The sequence below is a fragment of the Delphinus delphis genome, chromosome 19 (assembly GCF_949987515.2).
Source record: "Delphinus delphis chromosome 19, mDelDel1.2, whole genome shotgun sequence".
NCBI lineage: Eukaryota > Metazoa > Chordata > Mammalia > Artiodactyla > Delphinidae > Delphinus > Delphinus delphis.
This window is the reverse complement of record NC_082701.1, coordinates 12,740,551-12,761,617: the sequence shown is the minus strand read 5'-3', so window position 1 is coordinate 12,761,617 and position 21,067 is coordinate 12,740,551. Positions and strand designations below refer to the sequence as shown.

At 62.1% G+C, this 21,067-nt stretch overlaps 2 protein-coding genes across 4 annotated transcripts in view; one reads left to right on the top strand and one right to left on the bottom strand.

Annotated features, from left to right (window-relative positions):
• Positions 1-3,130, top strand: part of CSNK1D (casein kinase 1 delta) — a 38,605-nt gene extending 35,475 nt beyond the window's left edge. For both annotated transcript variants that reach the window (XM_059996545.1, XM_059996551.1), the window contains exons 9-10: positions 1,853-2,006; positions 2,987-3,130. In XM_059996545.1, the coding sequence (XP_059852528.1) occupies positions 1,853-1,942 (90 nt within the window). In that variant the 3' untranslated portion in view covers positions 1,943-2,006; positions 2,987-3,130. The remainder of the gene's footprint in view (positions 1-1,852; positions 2,007-2,986) is intronic.
• Positions 3,131-3,175: 45 nt separating this feature from the next.
• SLC16A3 (solute carrier family 16 member 3) lies at positions 3,176-14,197 on the bottom strand. 2 transcript variants are annotated; one of them, XM_059996544.2, is made up of 5 exons: positions 14,148-14,197; positions 6,026-6,273; positions 5,413-5,556; positions 4,351-5,115; positions 3,176-3,429 (listed from the first exon to the last, which is right to left on the bottom strand). In XM_059996544.2, the coding sequence occupies exons 2-5, from the start codon at positions 6,246-6,248 to the stop codon at positions 3,176-3,178; spliced, it is 1,386 nt and encodes a 461-aa protein (XP_059852527.1). In that variant the 5' UTR covers positions 6,249-6,273; positions 14,148-14,197. The 2 variants fall into 2 exon arrangements, with proteins under 2 accessions (XP_059852527.1, XP_059852525.1); XM_059996542.2 differs by lacking the exon at positions 14,148-14,197 and adding an exon at positions 7,393-7,435.
• Positions 14,198-21,067: the final 6,870 nt, after the last annotated feature.

Here is a 21,067-nt window from a genome sequence, read left to right as displayed (position 1 = left end):
TCCCCACCCCAGCCTGCTGACATTTGGACCCAGCTGAAATGGTGACGAGGCAAGCCCTGAGCCACCTCTTGTTTTCCTGCCAGGAGGTGGACCACAGGCAGGACAGGGACCCTGTCATCTTTCGCTCAGAGCCTGCTTGTCCTGCTCCCCAGCCCCCTTGCCACCTCTGTCTGCCTGACACAGAGAGCTTCACCCCCTGACGCGCGTGGCAGGCTCCATGCTCAGGAGAGCAAGCTCCGGGCCCATGCCTCCACCTCCCACCCTCCCCCAGGCCCCATCACCACTGAGAGTGGTGCTTGAAGACCCTCCTGGAAACTCCTGTGTTGGGGGAGGGGACCTCTCCTGCCCTTTCCGCTGCCTGCCCTGCCCCCCGCCCCGCCTCCATCTGCTGGGAGCTCTGGAAGCAGCACACCTCTTGGCGTCATTACCCGTAAGGGTGTTTAGGGTTACAGGGGAGTGTCCTTTAGGGAACCATGAGGGGGCCCTGCAGGTCTAGGCGGCTGCCTTCCAGACTGCCATTGGCAGGACCCTTAGGCAGCCACTGACGGTGGGGTCTGCCCTCCTGCCAGGCTCTCATAGCGTGGGGCCTGCACACGTGTCCTAAGGTGTTCTCCGCACAGGGTGGCAGGTGCCCCGAGGTCTGGCCAGGGTGGGGGTAGCAGCCCAGGGTGCCTGGCTCGTGTACCCCACCCCCCAATTTAGGCTGATTATGTATGTGTCCTCCAAGGAGGTGCTGAAGGGCCCATGAGAGTGGGCTCAGCACGGGCATCTGGGTCTTCACAGGATGCTGGGTGTGAGTCTTCTTTAGTGGGACGTCTAGAGGGTTAGGGGCAGCCCCATCCACGCCAGAGCACTGATGACAACTGTCGTCAATTGCTCTTAGGACTCTTGGCAGCCACAACTTTGAGGACAGGAAGTTTTTTTTCTCTGTGTCTTGGGCACAGTTGGAAACGTCTGGAACCAGAAAACTAGGCAGTCAAGATGGTCTGGTCACCTTCTCCCCCAGGGCCCCTGCGGATCAGTCTCCAATCTTGGCAGAGCCCCTGGATGCTTTAACCAGCTGGTGTCGCTGCTGTGTGGGCATGGGGCCTCAGGTCCACCCTGGGGTGCATGGGTCCAGCCCCAGACCAGCTGTGGGTCCCACCCCCAGCGGAGCAACTCCCACACGTTGACCATCTCAGAAGCACTGAACAGTGTCCCCAGAGCATGCGTGTAGAGAGTCGCCAGTCCTCGAGTAGGGAGGGGGGATGCATGAGGCAGCTTTGAGTGAGAGTGAGGGGGTACTAGCGTGGGATACTGAGGCCCTGGTCACCACCACAGCTGGTTCCAGGAGACCCAGGGTAACTGAATGACTGGCGACAGCCAGGCCAAGCTCATATCAGGAGAGAAGGAGGCGGTGTGATGAGGGCTGGGAGGTGGCTGGGGGAAGGGCACAAGCAGGCTGCCCACTTGCATCCTTTTCCCTGCCTCCCTCCAGCTCAGGTAGGTGGTTGCAGAGACCACAGGTGGGGCTCTCGCCCTTTAAGACCTAACAAGTGGGGCGCTTATGGCTCAGCTTTGCCCAGGGACTGGCCTGGGGGCCCTGCCTGGCCCACCTTATTACGGGGTGAGGTCAGCGGATGCAGGGCTACCACTTGACACCTGTGACTGCTAGCACTGCCCACAGCCCAAGCCCCTGGCAGAGGGGAAGGAAGGACAGAAAGGATGACAGACCAGGCAGGGGACTGTGGGCAGGTGCCTGGCTCCCTCATAGAGCTCAAGGGACAGATGGAGGAGGGAGACAGCAGCCCCTTCGGGGCGACATCTCTGGGGCAGACCCAAGATGTGAGCTCTCGCTTGCTTTTCGTTGCAGAGAAGCAGGGACGTGGCATCTCTCCGGCTGCACGCGGCCCGCCAGGGTGCCTGCTGCCGTCCCCAGCGCCCTCGACGCACCACCTACTGAGGCGGCCCCAGCGGCCTCTGACCGGGCTCCCAGCCACACAGGCCGCCGCTGGCCACAAGGGCAGGTGGGTGTGAAGTACCCGGGGTGAGGCTGAGTGGGGCTGTTCAAGGAGGATGGGGAGCAGATACCAGCCCAGGGTGCTGACCACATGCGGTGACTGAGGGGCGAATAAACAAAAGGCAGGGGCTTCCCTGGTGGCGCAGTGGTTGGGAGTCCGCCTGCTGGGGCATGGGACGCGGGTTCGTGCCCCGGTCTGGGAGGATCCCACATGCTGCAGAGCGGCTGGGCTCGTGGGCCATGGCCGCTGAGCCTGCGCGTCCGGAGCCTGTGCTCCACGATGGGGGGGGCCGCGGCAGTGAGAGGCCCGCGTACCGCAAAAAAAAAAAAAAAAAAAAAGGCAGATCATTTTCTTTAAACACACACCAGTGAACAGAAACCACACATATATCTCAGCTTCAGTGGACACACCCCTGCAGCGTGGCCCCTTCCCTGCCAGCCACCAGGGTGCTGTGTGAACACTCTGAGCCGTTTGGGGTCCATCAGGGCAGGGTCCAGAACCAGCAGTGCTTAGAAGGCCGACATGGCTGACAAGGACCAGAACCACTTTGTAAAAATAACCAGGCTATTTGTTAAGAAAGTGAGATTTGGGGTGAACAGTTAGAATACCGCCCCTACGTAGAGCAAAACTCCTGCAGCTCCTGGAAGATATTCCTTCTGAGATGGTGCCTCCCACATGCAGGTTTATCTCAAACCTTCAGAGGTGAAGGAGGGACCTTTGTCCACTGAACGCTCAAAGAGGGGTGGGCTGGGGCGCATGGGGAGACCAGGCGGGATGGGGTGCTCACGGGCACGCAGGGAGGCCTGTCGTGGCAGTGCCCACTCCGCAGCTGTCCCCGGCCCTGCCCCCTGATTAAAATCGTGTTGTCTCCAAAGCGTGGGTCTCTGGGTCCTTGAGCCCAGCGGTGGGCACCGGGCTCCCTGGGGTCAGCAGGTGGGGTCCCTGGTGCAGACCGCTCATAACCTCACGGCTTGGCTTCACCACAGATCCACCTTGGAATGACACGTTTCCACCCTGCCACCTCCCCTGAAAAACACTGATCGGGCGATGATCCGCTGCCCGGGCGGCCGGCGTGGAGCCAACGGCCCCGCCCAAGCTAGTCCTGTTTGTGAAATAAATACGAGCATTGATGGTTCCTGTCCAGCTCCCTGCCACCCCTGCTGGCCTCCCCCAGCTCAGACGCTCGTTTCTGGGGTGTGAACGACCTCCCCGTTCTTCTCAGGCTCTGTCTTCAGGAATTGCTCCACCTCCCGAGAGTCCACCTTCACGTCCTCGGGGGGCTTGTGATGCTCCTCCTCCGTGGCCGCCTCGGGCCTCTTCCCAATGCATAAGAAGTTGCCCAGCACCAGCACGAGGGAGGAGGCCAGCACCTCAGCCCCCGCCAGGACAAACACATACTGGTACACGTGCGTCGCATCCAGGAGCTTGCCTGCAGTGCAGGGGGACAGGGTCAGCCCAGGGCTGAAGCTTCCCCCGGATCCCCCCAGTCACCAGTGCCCTGCCGGGGACAGGCCAGGGCCCCTGAGGCAGCCACCCTCACCCCCACCACCTTCCCCCAGGCCGCACAGACTCAGAGGCTAAAGCAGAGTGGCTTTGACAAGGGTTTGGAGCAGAGCCTCCGGTGGGGCCTCATCCCCTGCCAGGTGGAGGCACCTGGAGGGATCTGGCCCCACTGCCCGTCACTGTGGTGGCCCTCATAGGAACCACCTGGGCCCCAGAAGGACCCTGGGACCCCGAGACAGTGACGATTGAGGCACCTCCTCACCCTCGCCCCAGACCTCTCCAGGCAGGAAGAGCCAGAGGCCCAAGGCCAAGTGGGAGGTAGGGGGACTACAGGGTTGGCTGGAGAGACCCAAACCCAGGTGCAGAGGCTTGGTGGGGACTTGGCCACACTGCTCCCACCGTCCACACCATTTTAATCGCACACCATTATTTTCTCAGTTATCAAAAAATAAAGCAAAAGCCCAACGTAACAGAAGCCGGCCCGATCTTCAGCTCTGAGCCTCCCCGGCGTGTGGGGACAGCCAGAAAGGAGGACCAGCACTCCACCCTGGAGCCATCACCTGGGCCACGACTCAAGCCCGTGGCCTCCTCCCACAGTGAACCGAGGGGGACCCAGGGTGTGTGAGAGGCCATGTTCTCTCCTGACACCGGCTGGCCATGTGCTGAGGTACACGGTGGCCTGGCTAGACAAGGCTGGGAGCAGTGGGGGAGGGGGGGTCCCTCCAGCTAAGAGCCCCCCATGGTGAGTACCGTCCCCAGGAAGAGCAGGTGTGGGAACTGCCCGGAGGCCTGGCCAGGCCTCAGGGAGTGGAGGAACTTCGCTCCCCACCCTGCCCCCAGCACTCACCTCCCGACGGGGGCCCAATGAGCACAGCTATGGCCTCCAGCAGCAGCACGAGGCCAATGGCACTGGAGAACTTCTGGGTGCCCACAATGGCCATGAGTACCTCGAACTGCAGGGCCCCCACCATGCCGTAGGAGATGCCGAAGAAGATGCAGAAGACCACCAGGCCACCGTAGTCACTGGCTGTAGATCCCGTGAGGTCGGTGAAGCCGTTGAAGAACATGGCGAAGCTGAAGAGGTACACAGAGTAGGGCCGCACCTTCTTGAGCCCTGTGATGAAGCCGGCGGTGGGCCTCGCGAAGATGTCGATGAAGCCCAGGATGGTGAGCAGGAAGGCTGCCTGGGTGTCGGGCACACCCAGGTCCTTGGCGTAGCTCACCACGAACACGGGCGGCACAAAGAGCCCCAGCACCATGATGGAGGCGGCCAGGGCATAGATGACAAAGCCGCGGTCCCTGAAGACGCTCAGGTCCAGGAGCCGCCGGGGTGGCCGCTGGGGCCCAGGCCCTGAACCTGAACCCAGCCGGGGCGCCTCCAGGGGCCGCATGAGTGCAGCACACACGCAGCAGTTGAGCAGCAGGCCACCCAGGATGAGGAAGCCACCCCGCCAGCCATAGTGGTCCTGCAGCACCTGCCCCAGTGGGGACAGGGCGCACAGGAACACCGGGCTGCCCGCTGCCGCCAACCCGTTGGCCATGGGGCGCCGCTTGTTGAAGTAGCGGTTGAGCATGATGAGTGAGGGCTGGAAGTTGAGCGCCAAACCCAAGCCTGGAGGGGAATGGGTGGGTGAGCGCAGGTGGCCCAGCCCCAGTTCTCCCCAGCACGGGCTCCCGCCTGAACGATTCTATGTGTGGGTCTGACAGGCGTCGACATGAGGAGACTCGGCGTGTGTTCAGAGCCCCTGTTGCCAACCCACGTGCCCGGGAGAGACAGACGGGGAACGAGGGACGGGATGGCTCTGGGTGGGTACACCCCACAGCTGCCCACCCCTGGGAGGTCCTTTCTCTTCCATCAACGTGAGCGATCGCCACCCGGCCGCCCCACTTCTGGCGGGGCCTCACTCACCGGTAATGACCCCAGTGGTGAAGTAGAGCTGGATGATGCTTCCACAGAAGGATGCAGACACCATGCCCAGGGACGCCAAGAGGCCACCTGTGAACATGACGGGCCGGCAGCCAAAGCGATTCACACACACGCTGCAGAGCGGGCCTGGGGGATGGGGGACAGCAGCTGAGGGGCCGGACCGAGGCTCTCCATGCCCAGAGAGACCTGCCCTTCCCTGATGCCTCCTTGCCCCTGGCTCAGGATACACAGGGGCACCAGGTGCCCAGCGTGCAGGTCACGCTCGCCCATCTTTTAAGCAAAGCATGGCTCACAAGGAACGGTCCCCGTTAGAGGGGTCTTTTCTGGTTGGTCTGTGCAGGCAGCAAGAACAGCTCCGGGATCCAGCACAGCTGTGCAGACACAGCCCTTTGGACAGGGTCCCAGACAGCCTTGGCCTGTGCTCGTCTGCACTCTGGAGACCACGGCATCCTCGAGGGCTTCCCACCAGGTGCCCCTGGGGACCGGGGCTGAAGACGCTGGGCGCGCTACCCAACCCCTGACCCCAAGGCCTTTTTGTCCAGAACTGAACTTGCTGAACTCCCAGAGGCAGTCACCTGGCATGACAGCCCCTCACCTGTCCCGTACAGCATGGCCAACAGGATGGAGGAGATCCAGGCTGTGTCACTGTAGCCTATCCCAAACTCTCGTATGAGCTCTTTGAAGAAGACGCTGACCGCCTTGGGGAAGGCGTAGGAGAAGCCTGTGATGACAAAACAGCCCCAAAGGATGGCCCAGCCCCAGCCCCCATCTGGGGCCTTGACGCCCGTCGGGCCCTCTTCGACCACTGCCCCTCCCATGGCCAGGAGGGCTGGTTCCGCGTCCCTGAGAAAGAGAGGAAGCCAGGCTGACTCGGTTGTCAGGCAGTCACCCAGCTACAGCCCTGCAGTGTGGGGACAGAGACACACCTGAGGGCTGGCACCCAGGCCGGCCACCCCTCCCTTCAGGCCTCAGCCCCCAGCAGGAGCTCAGCTCTGGGCCAGGCCACGTGCCCGATGTTACCTGAGAGCCCTGCCTCTGACCCTCACCTGTGCTGGGTGCAGGGCAGGAAGGTCTGGGGTGACCAGCAGCTGCAGCTCCTCCTCCCTCCCCCGCTCAGGCCTGGCCTGCTCCCATACAGCTGGCTTTAAAGGGCAGTGGCTTTTTTGGGCTCAGCCATGTCTCAAGTTACCTCCTGAGGAGGGCAGACCCCAGTGGGGAAGTCAGCCATGCTCGGGCCTCCCGCCTGACCCTGTGTTGGGAAGCAGTGTGGTTTTAGCAGCCAGCACCTCGGGCAGTGAAGCCAGCCCTGGTGAGGACCTGGGGCCCGATCTAGGCTGCAGTCCCTTGAGACCTCAATCTAGGTGTGGCCAGCCTTGCTCTCCCACCCCCAGGGCGACAGGGCTCCCCGATCCTTTCCACTCTGATCGCACTGCACAAGAAGTGAGAGTCTGAAGAAGAGGCTCACACAGGCTGTGCTGTGCGGGGTGGGGAAAGCAGGTAGGGAGGGCGGGGGTCACTGTGCTGGCCCAGACTTGTCCCATCTCGTTATCATCCACCTGCAGCAGCTCTTTTGGGAGCCTGAGGGCAGCAGGGCCAGCCCAGGTGGAAGGGAAGGTGTGTCGGCTGCTGGAGTTTAACCCTTCTGGCGAGGGAAGGGCAGGAGGGACACGCTTCCATCCAGCCTACCAGAGCAAACCATTCTAGCCCCCAGGCTGCCAAGGAGGGAGCTGGCCGCACCCACTGCTGGCCCAAAACCCGAAGAAGCTCAGGGTCAACTTTCCTCTTTTAAACCCCAGGAACTAAGCTCGTTTGAGGCCCAGTAACTTGAAACACTGCAGGCAGATTTCCACCTGGAGATCCTCCCCTCCCCTGCCGTCTTCATCCCCTACCCCTCCCTGATCCTTGCTCCAGAAACCCCCTAATCCCAGAGATCAGCCTGGTGGCCTAGTGCCCCCACCTCACCTGACAGAAGCTGTTTCAAGGACAGAGTAGGCCTTGCTGCAGGCGTGGGGAAGGGAGGGCGTGTTGGATCCAGCCGCTTGCTGCCCACTGAAGCTCTCGTGTCTCCCCACCAGCGGTGAGCTATAAACCAGCTCCCTGGTGGGGGAAGCGCTGATGTGTAGTATCTGCTGACTTAGTGGTGTAAACACTCCACCTGCACGATGCCCGAGCACTTCCTGCATGAGCTGCACACGCAGCACCACAGCCCCCTTCCTATCAGCCCGCCTTCCTGGGTTTCATAATCTGTCCTGACTCCACCCCTTGCCCCTTTTCCTTGAATCCTTCTTGACCTGGCACAGCCCTCCGGGTGGCCACTCTTTCATCTGAGGCTACACAGAACCTGGGACCGGACTCTGGAATGGGAACAAGGGCTTCTATCCCCGGACAGTCTGAGCACAGCTTCAGTGTGGTGGGAAAGGAATGTGGAAAATAAGACACACTCCCTGCTCCCCACCGCCCCCCCCCCGCCTCCAGCCTGCCCCCCAGCACTACAACCACAGGTGCTGTGCCCTCTGGGGGCTCTGATTCAGTAGTCTGGGGGGATCTGGGCTCTGACATAGCGGTGGTGGGGCGTCTGAGATCTGACTCAGTGTGAGGGGTGGTCTCTGATTCAGTGGACAGTTGGGTATCCAAGGTTCTGATTCAGCAGTGGAGGGAGGTCCTGGGCTTTGATTCAAAGGGTGTTGGGGGGGGGGTTGTTTCTTAAGGGCATCCTAGGTGATTCTAAGAAGTAGCTGCTGTCCGTGGGCACCACCCTTTGATGACCAGACCTCCAGGAGCCAGCTGGCTGTCAGGGTGATGACAAGGCAGACACAGCCCACCAGAGCAGAACAGCAGCCCTGCCCCCCACCCCGGACTGGGCCAGAGGTCCACCTTCAGAGCCTCTGCTGGTTCTCAGCTGGGCCAGGGCCACAGGCGCCCCTTTTGGGAAACCTAGGAGAAGCCCTCACCTCTCCCGGCACTCAGACCCCAGTGCTCTTTCAAGCACTTTGCCCGGTGCTTGGAAGGCTCCTGGGCTTCAGTGAGCAGGATGAAGGGTGCGTCCGAGGCCAAGGGCTGCGCAGCCATCCAGGGACACAGCTGAAGGGTGCACGGGGGCACCCCAGCCAAGGGAGCCCCCCATCCTCCTGCAAATGTGTGCACAGACCCGTGACCTGGCATAGCCCCCTGGGTGGCCACCTCCACATCTGAGGCTACACAGAACCTGGGACGGGACGGTCTGAGCACAGCTTCGGTGTGGCCCACCCCTAGGTTCTCCTCCAGAGCCCTGCCTTTGACAACACAGCCGGGTGCCTGAGCCTGGAACGGGACAAATGGACAAAGGTCATCCGCAGCCAAACTTCCCGGGTGGGGGTACCGAGCTGCTGTCCCTTCCCCTTGATAGCGTTAAGTTTAAAAGGTACATGCATCTGAGTGATATTAAAAAAAACAAAAAACTAATAAGTATATCTTAGGAATGGGAACATTCCTAAGATATACTTACCTTAAGCAATACTTATTGATGCAGTGACACTATTTAAGGCAGAAAGCACAGGAACCCCAGACCCAGGACTCAGGACAGTGGTCATGGTCATGGGAGCACTGAGGGGCTGGTTGTCCTCAGAATCCTGGCATGTTTGGGGTTGTGGGCTTTTTAAAGTAAATCAAGTGGGCCATGTAGAGGCCAAGGAGGGGAGTGTGTCTGGGCCGAGCAATTAGGAATAGCCCAACTCTTATAAACCCAAGGTTCCAAAATAGAACAAAGGAGGGCCTCCCTCTGAGATTTCCGTGGTTCCATCAGCCATGCCTGGTGCACCATGGGGATCATGGGCACCCCAACCTTTGAGGCCCCATTCTCTGCCCGCCAGGGCTGGGTCCTCCCTGGAGGCCCCCGGGATCCTCAGGAGAACTAGCATCTGGGAGGGTGAGGAGGCAGAGGGATGGGTGCCAAGGCCCAGAGGCAGGAGGGTTCAGCGTGTTCTGGGACCTACGTGGGCCAAGGGGCTGCCATGTGAAGCTCACGTCGGGAGGGGGCCACCTTTTGTGCCTGGACCAAGGCCCAGTATGGTCATCTCGCCCACCAACCCCTGAATGCCCCAGAAGCTCTTCAGACACTACTTTCTCCCAGCTAACCCCCCAGCCCAGGGTGCCAGCCACACTGAAATGACCCCCGCCCTGTTCCCCACACCAGATGGTCCTCAAACTGAGGTTTCTAGTGAATTTCAGTTTGCCAACAGAGGTGGAGGTGGTGGTGAGCAAGCAGGGAAGATGATGGAGGACTGGGGGGCTCTAGGTTGGGGGCAAAGGGATTTCGCTCAGCAGTGCTCTGTGTATTTAGGGGGTGGGTGGAGAAGGGGCTGGGATTTCCAAGAGCAAAATGTCCTCATCAGCCCAGCCCGTCATGTTGAAGAGGGAGGCTTGGGTACAGGCTGGCTGGTGTTCCAAGGAAAACCCAGGGTGAGAGGAGCAGCCCCCTTGGGGGCTGGTCAGAGACCCTCAGTGCAGCGCAGAGGGAGGTGGCACCAGCACATCTGTGAGCACATGCCGGCTGGCTGTCCTTTCAGTGACATTTAGTCTCCCAGAGAAGCATGCAAACCACGTACGCAGCCCAGAAATAACCCGCCCTCTGGGCTTCAGAAAGCTGATCTCCCAGGTGGGGTGTATGTGCCCGTTTCTGGGTCAGGTGAGGTTCCAGGGGCTGCCCCCCAGGTCCCGGCCCAAAGAGGAATGTACACAGAGGTCCCTCAGAATGACCCGTCCATTGTGCCCTTCCAAATCAAGGGCTCCCACCAGCTGCTCCCTTAGGGGCCCACTGGCTATCTGGGTGAGGGTCCCAGCTGGGGTCAGGCTCCAGCTTCTGCATTACCCCTCTCCCCAGTGCCCCCCTTCTCTGCCTACACTCACCCACTTTGAATGCCATCTTGGTGGTGACAGTGTCCAGCCTCACCCCCACCCCCACACATCCACCCGGAGAGCTAGTGCAAACCTCATACCAATGTGTTCCCAACCCGACCCCACACGCCTACCTCAGAGCCAGCCCTGAACTCACATCCTGTTGGCCTCACCACCTCCCAGACCCCTTCTGCCACCCCAATCCAGCCACAGCTTGCCGCTGCTCCTTAGGCCTCTGTACGGGCAGTCCCCTCACCCACCTTGGGTCCTGGGTCTGTGGCCTATCAGTCCCCAGGGCAGGCCATGAACCCAGGGAGCGGGGTTCAGTGCAGGGGGGCCCCCAGCCCTAGAGCCTGTGGCCTGTCCCAGGTGCTTAGTCGGTGCACTTCCTAGGCTGGCCAGTTACCTAACTGGATTTCTAGTCCTTGGAGACTAGCTCTAGGTGGGCAGGGCAGGAAAGGGGCAATTACGTTTCTTCCTGACTCTTCCCCACACCAGGAGGCTTGGGAGACATGCCTGAGCAACAGGGAAGCAGGCCAGGGTGGCTAGCACCTGGCTCCTCGAGCCCCAAGGCCCCTGAAGCCCATGGGGGTAGCTGACAGGCAAGAGGGTGCTGCACCTCAGGAGGAGGGAGGACCTCCCCTTCTTCCTTCCCCCACTGCCCCTGTTGTGCAAACAGGTAACTAGAAGATCCAGGACACTCTCACCCATCCACCACTGGTCAAAGTGCCTGTCTCCCTCCCAAGAGGGGGGAAAGGACCCCAGATGCCCACCTCAGCCCTACCCTCACCTGTGTTAGGAGCTGTGACTGGAGGGAGGTGACTGGGGCTTTTTCTGGGGAGGTGGGAGCCGGGCAGTGGGTGGCCTGGGCCCTCCACCCCACCTCCACTGACCACACAGCTCTCCACCGCATGCCCAGTGCCCCTGCAAACTCTCAGGTGGGCTCACGTCCTCTTGCAGGGGCCGGTGGGGTGGAAACAGTGGCCTCATTCACCAGATTGGACACTGCGCCCCAGGCCAGCCCCTAGCTCTGAGTCATTCTCCGCTCCACCACCATCACCCTGTTATGACAGGAGAAGGCCATTCGAGAGTGGCCCTGGGGATGTTTTTGTGCTTACCCTGTTAGAGCCCCCTCCTCTAGAGAGCTCAGTGGGCAATGAGGAGGGGCCAGGAGGTAGTTGAGCAGGCCCAAGTTGCCCCCCTCCAGGCCTTGACCCAACCCTGCCCAGCCTGCGAGTGCCTGGCCTGCCCATCCACGTGGCCACCTTGTCCCATTCCTCAACTCCCTACAGCCCCCCAACCCGAAAGCCTGTAACCTAAGGCCAAGGCCCAGAAGGTGGTCTCTGTGTCGGCAAGCCCCACCAGCCAAGAGGGGCCCCCTTCCACCAAAACTGGGTTCCCAGCTCCCACCACCATAGGGCCACCATAGGGCCTTTGGAACAAGTAGGAGAGGGGAGGTGGCTGAGGAGGGGAGAACGGCTGGGGAGGAGGATGTGGAGGGACCCTAAGCTCCACCCACCACCACCCCCACCGGACCCGAGGGTGCAGGACGGACAACGGACGCTCCTTCCCGTTCCAGCTTCTGGCTGGACAGGTGGGGGTCAGGCCGACCTCGCCGGCAGCGGGGGGCTGGGGTGGGGGCGTTGGGAGAGAGGATGCTCCGCACGGCCCCGCCCCAGCCCCCCTGCATGGCCGCGCGCGGGACGTGGGGGACGTGACCGCGCCAAGGGAGGAGCCGCCGCCGTATTGCCTGGAGTAGGCGCCCTCCCGCCCGCTACCGTATTGGCCAGAGCGCACAGCCAAGGCGCGGGACTGCCCGGGTCAGCGAGCCCCGGAGCCACACTGGGCGTCCCCGAGCGCCGAAGGGGACCCCGCGGCTCCCACAGAGCGGGGCCCGCTTCACTGTCCCCTCGTTGGGGCTGGGCCAGGTAGGCGCGAGTTGGAGCTAGCAACATTGACTGAGAACTCCGGGTCTCCGGGACCCACTTCCCCGCACAGCCCGTTTCACAGATGGAGACTGAAGCCGGGAGGTCTGCACTCGCCGCCGAGGCGAAGCCATGAGGAGCCCCATGCCTTGTCCGCTCCTGCCCCGCCCCTGTGTCGGGGCCCAGTGCGCCCGAGGCCTGATCCTGCCTGATCCGGAGGTGTCTCCAATGGACTGATCGCTCTGCCTGGCTGTCTTCTCCACTGGTCACCTCCCAGAAGGGCCAGCCCGGGGCCCTGGGGTCGCTCTGCTGGGCTCCTCACCTCGAGGGGGCTGAACTGGCCCCCTCCACACCTGCCAGGTCTCTGGGAGGACCGCCCTGGTGCAAGTCAGCCTTGTCATACGGACACCACCAGCCAGTGCGTGGGACCCCACAGACCCCGCTCCACACACTGTCCCTGGCCAGTGTCCTGAGGAGCATGAACACCTCCCGCTCCTTCTGCCCTCCAAACTGAGGTGTACAGCTGGAGTGGGTGAGAGCTGTGTTGCCTCCTGGGTATCAGGCCCTGCCCAAGGTCACATGGGGTTGTTACAGAGCCTGTCTTGGGATCAGGCCTCCCAAAGTCCACCCCAGGCACTGTCTACACTACAGACTGCTGGGCAGGAAGGCTCCACACCTGTCTGGGCACTACCACCCATGCCCTCAGAGCCCCTTGGGGGCAGACCTCCCACCGTGGGAGCAACTCCTTAACAGCTGAGCCCAAAGGGCCCAGTCCATCCTCCAGGACACACTCCTGCATCTGTCCCTGTCCCTGCCAGTGCCCATCTGACCCCTGAAGACTTTTGGGCCTTCAGAATGAGGCAGTGGACCCCTGAACCCACTAACCCACACAGCACCCACGATGCCCTTGGCTTTGGACAAGCCCCTCTGACCTCGGCTGCATGAAGGCCGTTGGTCCAGCTGCCACCTCCTGTCCCTCAGACCATTCAGCCTGGCCATGGTCATCACACAGAGTGATCCTGTCAGCCCAGGCACCTCTGGGTGTGCAGCTTAGTGCATCTGGGACAGAGAAGCACTCTGGGCCCTGGGCTGCCCCTTTGTCCCTCACCCAGAATCCAGGCACCCCACCCCACCCCACCCCACCCCACCCCAGCGGCCATGACCCCAACTGCTTCCCCTTCCACTCACAGGCCTGCCAGCCACGGGCCTGGGCCAGCATCCATGTAGGTAAGTTGTCAACCCACTTTTCAGGTAAGTAAACCAAGGCCCCTGAGGCCCCACCTGGTTTTCCCAGGGCTAGGGGCCTGGGAGCGGGGTGAGGCGAGCTCAGGGACTCCAGTCTGATCCTGGAGGGGGGTCCCCGTTCTCTCTGCCCAGGGACTGGATCAGAAGCCTTTGCCTGAGGGCGGGTTTGGGTTGGTGAGTGCTTAGGGCGGCGGTAAGAACAGGGAGGTGAGAGAGAGGACGGGCCCTCGGGCACCACCACCCGGGCGCCCCGGCCTGGAGCGCACGTGCTCCCCAATCCCCCCGGCAAGGGGGCACGGGCCGCGGCAAGGGGGCGTTAGCCCCACCAAATATAGCCGGCGAGCCCCAGCCGCTCGCCGCGAACCGAGCTATTTATACCGGAACCGGAGCTGCAGCCCGAGGGTTGCCCGACGGAGGGGCGCCCAGATGAGTCGGGGAAGTCGAGGTCGCGTGACTCGGGTCCGAGGGCGCGGAGGGGTGCGGCTGGCTCCCCGGGGCCCTCAATGGGGGCCGCCCGGGGGGGGCTCATTTGTGCCCGGGGCGCCCCCGGACCAGGAGGGCGAAAGGCAAAAGCGCGGACCCCAAGGACGCTCCCACGCCGGGTGCAGACTCAGCGCCAGGGCGACTCGGAGGGTCCCAGTCCCGGAGCCGCGGAAGCACCCGGGCAGTGCCTACCTGCTGCCGCTCGGCCGCCGCGCGTCTCTGCTCGCCTAGCTGCCGGGCGCGGTGCCGGGGGCGACTCAGGCCGCTCGCGCGGCACTTCCCCAGTGTACGTCACCGCCGCCTGGCGCCGCCCTGCATGGACCCCGCGGGAGGGGCGCCCCGGTGCTCCCCGACGGCGCGGACACCGGCGCGGGTTGTGCCTTCTCGCCCGACCAGTCCCGCTCCCCCGCGCCCTCAGACCGGCCCCCCAGCCTCGTCATCCCCTGGCGCTGGGCTGGGAGCCCGGGCGCGCAGCCCCCTCCCGCCCCTCCATCTCCCACTCTGTGCGCGCTCGCTTCCCTCTGCCTGGGCTTGATGGGAGCCCAACTGGGTCCCGCAGTGACCCCCGTCGCCCCCCGCGCCCCGAGCCGCGCCCTCTGACAGGTGAGCGCGCGCATCCAGACGCACCCCACGCCGCGAAGTGCCCGCGGACCCCGTGGGGTTCCCGCCTCTCGGCTCAGCTTTGGGGTTTTGCAGGCCTCCCTGGCCAAGCCCCCTGGGATCTGCGCCCCCATCCAAACCTCGGGGCCGACACCCGCCCCGGCCCCCCAACCCCCAGCCCGCGCTGCCTGGGTGATCTTGGGCAAGGCCTCCGTCCTCTCTGACTTCCGTTTCCCCCTGTGGCTTTGTGCCCTGCTGAGCCAGATAACAGGCGCTGCCCCTCCTCTCGCGCTCCCAGAACTGGCTGTGCTGGGGGTATGGCGGGGGCCCCAAGGCATACTCCACATCCCCACACCCCGCGGACACTCTTCTAAGGGGAGCGTTGATCCTGGCTGATCCTGGGCAAGGAGCTTCAAACCCCCGGTTTTCTCATCTGCAAGATGGAAAGAACTGAGGTTTGAGGAGGCACCAGGGAGTGTGGCCATTGGTGGCTTGGGCCCAGGACACCACTTGGTGGCTGCCCCTGAGCCACAGGACCACTTTCCATTGAACCTACTTCAAAATGACACCCGAGTCTTCTGGGACTACAGGAAGCCAGGCATTGGTGTCTCTGGGATTTATGGCAAAGATTCCAGCTTATCCTGGACAGGGTGACAGAGTGAGCATCCCTGGAAGATTACCCCCCTCCAGAGGCCTATGGGGTGGCCCACCCGCCTTGGCACAGTACAGAGGAGTGGGCAGAATGGTGGTGGTGTTGGCCTCCTGGCCCAGAGTTCACCATCCGACCACCCCTTCTGAGACACCAAGTCCACTGAGGCCTTCTGCTTTTTTTTTCAGATGCTGGGAGACTGCCCCACCCCCACCCCCTGTCAGAAGAGCCCTAGCACTCATAGAGGCTGAGCTGGTCTAGCTGCCACCCCGGCCCGGGACCCGACCACCCTCACCCCCAAATGCTAAAGAAGTTGCCACATAGGCATACACACAGAAGAAAGCAGGAAGCACAGCCCAAGCCTCCAGCAGCAACTTGGCCTGGGCCTCCCAGGTGAAGCCCTGCTGAGTTGGCCTGGACCCTGGGTGTCTATAGGGGCCCTTGGGAAGGAAGGGGGTCCCCACGGGGTATCAGATGGTACCCCCAACTGCCTGCACCAACAACACTCACTGGCTTCCTCACGGCTGGAGGTGGGAGGTACACCAGCATGGGAGGGCATCTGAGGGGGTGCAGGGCAGAGCTGCAGAAGGGAATCCCTCACCCGTGCTCGTAGTTCCAACCTCTGGGATGGGGCACCTCCCTCCTCTGCCTCAGATCATTTAGACTCACACCCTGCCCTGCGTGGGCCCCTCCTGCCACCACCTGGATGCCCTACCCATCTTCATGAGGCTTGGGAGCTAGTGCCCCTCACCCCAGGGACCAAAGATTCCTGTTAGGTAGGAGCTGTGCAGCCCTCGAGCCCGCCCCCACCCCGCTCCTGCCCTCACCCACCCCCAAATGGAAGACCTCAGAGCGCCCAAAAAGGGAGACAGATGTGGGGTGGCTGGGGTCTTCCGGCCTGCTCCCAGCCTCCCTCAGACTAGCGCTGGGTCTTCTCTGAGCTCTGCAACCGGGGAGGGCCCCCACCCAGTGATCTGAGGGAGTGCCTGGGTTCCACCCTTGCTCCCCAAGAAGGAAAGGGACACCAAGCTTCCATCTGGGAGGGCTGGGGGTGTTTATCCAGAGATACTGTGGTCCTGCAGGAGCCCCGAGGAGGGAGAGGACAGTTCCCCAGACCCAGGGCCCCTCAGGCATGGTCTTCCATGGGTGTGGGCCCCAGGGCCAGCCTGGCTGCTCACCCAGAGCTGAAATGTGGGCTCCTCCCTCCCAGGGACACCGCGGGCAGGCTGATCAGGCACCGGCTTGCCAGCCCCGCCCCCACCCCAGCAGGGCTCCAGGGAGTGTGCTTTGACTGGGGAAGTGGAGGAAGACCAAAGTGGGGTGGCAGAGTGATGGCCTCTGTGTGTGGCCCGGCGTGGGAAACCACCTGCTGACAGTCAGCTGAACGGCAGAGCAGCCTCCCCCCAGGGCCTCCCGTGGACCAGGGCCCTGCAGGGGAGGACCAGGAACCTCCACAACCTGAGACCCTCGGCCTTCCAGACCCCAAGCTCCCCCTGGGTGCTTCAGTCCACTTTCCAGGGCCAGGAGCCCTGAGCACAGCAGGGAAGGAGTGGGTGCAATTCTGTGGTGCAGGGGAGGGGCGGAGAAGGCCAGGGACACCCACCCCAAGTCTGACTCCGATGGCTGGTCCCCCACAGTGGCCCTGGGCTAGCCCCCCAACTGAAGCTCCCCTTTTCTGAAAGGGACGGGGTGGGTGACCCGGGGAGGTGCAGCCACCCCTGGCAAGGTGGGGGGGATGCTCTCCCTCATGACCCAACCTGCTTCTGGCCCTGCCCTTCCCCACGGTCCACCACGCCCCTGCCAGTGCCCCCACCTGCTCCATCTCCTGGATTCTCATTCTTCCAGTTGTTCCAAATCACAGCTGCAGGTCCCATCAGGACCTAGAACGTGCTCTGAGGGGCCTCCAGGCCTGCCTGCACCCTCTCCCCGGCTGCTGCAGCTCCTGGGTGGGGACTGTGCCTCACCCTTCCCAAGGAGAGAAGATGGATACAGAGCAGGAATGTCTACTGGGCCCATCACCCTCTCAGAGTCTGATCTCCATTTTCCACCCAGATGGTGGATGGGAGCCAGGCTCCGCCGTGCCACTGTCTCTGAAAATGATCTTGGAAACCTGGAGAGACTTCAGAGGGTCTCAGGGGCAGCCCCCCGGGAAGGATGGTGGGACAGGCCTCCTGCTCCTATGCAGGGCCAGATCTCGGGCATCAGGGAACCTTCCAGGGTCTGATGGGGCCATGCAGAGGCCCCATCCTTGAGCCCTGGGCACCCCCACTGGGCTCCAGGCCCCAGCCGGGCCATTCATCCTGCCCCTGGACTGCCTGTGCCACCCAGCATCGGCTGCCAGCACCCCGTGGACGGGTTCGGGGCCAGCACAGGCTGGGTCGGTTGAAGAAAGCCGAGTCATGGGGCGGACATTCTGGCTGAGCCTGGGCCCCCCTGCCCTGGGGTCCGGCTCCTGACCCCACCGTCCTTAGGGACCTGGAGGCAGGCAGGACTGTCGCAGCCGGTCCTCACTCACACCACAGCTGGGCCACACCTCCCATGATTCAGGGTGGAGAGGCCGCCTTTCCGGAAGACTGAGGCCAGCGGTACACAGGCCCCTCCCCAAGGTAGGCCACGCCCCTTCCTCCCTGCTTGCCCCTCGGCTTTTCCTCGAAGTCAGTTCAGGCGCCCTGAAAAATAAACATATTGACTACTTGGCTGGCCCAGGCTGTGGGCGGAGGTAAAAACAGGCGGCAGAGGCCAGACCCCTGCCCAGCCCAGCCTAATTCACCTGCCCTCCCCACCCAAGGCTGGTGTTGGGCACGGGGGTGAGGGTATGGGTGGGGCTTGGAGGTGTCTGTGGGGGGTGGGAGTTCCGGGTGGGGTTCTGTGCGTTTATTGGGGTGTCTGTGGCAGGCGTTTGAGGTGTGGCTGGGATTGGGAGTGGGTGGGCTCTGGCTTGGGCCCTGGTGGGTGATCCCTCTGATAGCCGTTGGCTTTCTCCGGGGGAACCCGGCTGGCTGCTGCCCCTTGGGCCAAGGTCAGTCACAAGGGGGGGCCGCCCCAGCTGCCCACTCCTCCTGACCCTGCAGCAGTCCTGAAGGGAGGGTCTCACCTGGGAGGTGAGGAAGAGCAACCCAGCATGGGAGGCTGGGTCCAGGTGGGGGCAGCAGACTTGGGCCAATGGCCCCTCTCCTCAGTGGCCGCAGTGACCTCACCCATGCCACTAAGAGACAGGACTGAGACAGGGTCGGTGCTGCTGCCGAAACATTCAGCACCCAAGGTCAGTGGGGCTGCTGGGCAGGCGTGCCCAAGACTCTTGTCGAGGTGGGGTGAAGGGGCCCAGCAGAGAGGAAGTCGTGCCGGCAGCCCAGGTCAACCCTGACGCACTCTGGCCTCAGTGTCGTATCTGTGAAGTGGCAGTGAAGCCCTCCTGACCACTCTTGGGAGGGTTTGAAAGCTCACCCAGCTCACCTGTTAGGGGTGTCGCTCCTGCCCCATCGTCCAGCCAGACTGGTCGGGGGGGGGCGCTCCCATGTGGACAAGCCCCCCTGCCCCGCCCACGCCAACATCCGTCCACCGGGCTTCAGATTGAGGCCTGCCCCAGCTCGGCATCGCCCTCCACCTTCCCAAAGTCACCCAGCACCCTGCACCCCTCACACCCACCCCCGTCCTCAACTGAGCTCTGCTTGGACGGCCAGTGAGGGCATCGAGGGTGGGGCACCTGCAAGGGGCGAAAGGGGGAACTTCTTAGGGCCACAGGCTCTGAGGACAGGTAGCCTCTGTCCTGAGGCTGCTGCCACACCCTCTGGCACCCTGTGACGCCCTCGGGAGCTCTCTTCTCCCCCACCCATAGATGAAATGGGCCTGGCCTGGAGGAGGCAGGACTCAAGTGCAGACCTGAGCTTAGATGTGGGAGTGCACAGGCAGAGGCAGGGCATGGGGAGTGGGCAGGAGGCCACTGGCCTGGCCAGGTGTGGATGACACGGCTGTGGAGACTGGGGGTGCAGCGGAGCAGCGCCCACCCCGACCCCACCAGGCTGAGAGGCTCCTGGGACTCCCGCCAGCTCTCCTCCAGGCCTCTGTGCCTTTGCACGTGCTATGCCCTCTTCCCTGGGGAGGCCAGTGAGCCTGTGCTGTGGCTTTGTTACCTGGATCGTGGCTCCTCCCCAGGTGAGACTGGGGGCCAGAGCTCAGGGGCCAGGTGAGTGCGGGAGGATCCCGGGCAGGTGGAGGCAGGCCTGGGCTATCTGAAAGTGCCCGGTACTTAGCCATGACATCCCTTCTGCAGGATCCTGTCAAAACACTGGTGTCCAAATGTCCTGCCTCCCCCTACCCACATCTATAGATGTGGAGCCTCGGCTCCAGGGGAGGCCCCACCAGGAGAAGACAAGGTGCCTGGTGTTGGGGCCCCCTCTCACCCCCCATAGGCGAGAGAGGTATTCGTTCTCTATTGCTACACAAGAAATCACCCCCCAAACTTAGCCACTTAAAAGAGTAAGCATTTATTACTCGCCCTGTGTCTCCGGGTCAGGAATCTGGGGGCACCTGGGCTGGGTGGTCAAGGTTTCAGGAGGACCCGCTTCCAGGATGTGGCTGTTGGCAGGGTATCTCAGGTCCTCTGCAGATAGGCCTCTTGGGAGGGCTGCGGAGTGTCTTACACCATGGCAGCTGGCCTCCCCTGAGTGAGTGGTCCAAGACAGCCAGGGGGCTTTGCGGACCCAGTCCTGGAAATCCAGCATCATCCCTCCTGCAGCTTCCACTGTTAAAGTCACTCTGTCCGGCCCACACTCAAAAGGTGGGGAATTGGGCTCCACTTTTTGAAGAAAGATTAAAGAATTTAGAGGCCCCAGAGGACACCAACCCTTGACCCTGGAAGGAAAGGGTGGGGGACAAGTGTCGAGCCAGACCAGAATTGCTGTCAGGGCTACGACCACTGATCCCCTGGGGAGGAGGCTGCTACTCCTCCCTCCCCACCCCTAGCCCAGAAGTCTCCAGGCAGGGCCCTTTCCAGGTAGGTCTCAGCGGGGTGAGTGGACTTGATATTTGGACCTGAGGGCTATGCGGACTGCCCCCACCCTGCCACGCACCCCTCCAGCTGCTCAGCCCTGATGTTGGGGTACAGGACGCAGCTACAAGTCTGCCCCTTCACCTCTTCTCCTGGGCCCTGGGGGTTCAGATGTGACGGTTCTCCTACCCTCGGCCACTGAGAACAGCCTGAAGGATGAAGGACGCTGCAGTCATCCTCGTTTTACCTAGCCAGTCATGTTTCTGAAGGCGATGACTGCAGGTAAGGTTTCCGACAGACTCTGAGGTGGAAAGCAGTGTGCAAAGTCAAATCAAAGTAGGTCACGTGTTTGCTCTTAGAAATACACACATGCCGCGGGAGAGGTACACGCCCCAAGCGGGATCAGGTAAGGTTACATTCAATTTCTCCTTTACACTTTTCTAGAATTTCTCAGTTTTCCCGCAGGGAATATCTATTAGTTGACTTTTTTTTTTTTTTTCAATTGAGGTGATATTCACATAGCATGCAACGGATATGTAAAATGTACAACTCAGTGGCATTTAGTTTATTCATAATATTGTACAAACACCAGCTCTCTCTAGTTTCAAAACTTTTTCATCACCCCATTAAAACCCCATAAAAATACCACCCTGTACTCAGTAAGTCATCATTCCCCATTTCTTCCTCCCCCATCCTCTGGGAACTGCTAACCTGCATTATGTCTCTGTGAATTTGCCTGTTCCGGGTACATCACATAAAAAGCATCACATGGTATGTGGCCTTTGTGTCTGGCTGCTTTCACACAGCGCAGTGTTTTCAAGGTCCATCTATGTTGTTGTCTTTATAATTTCATTCCCTTTTATGACTGAATAATAT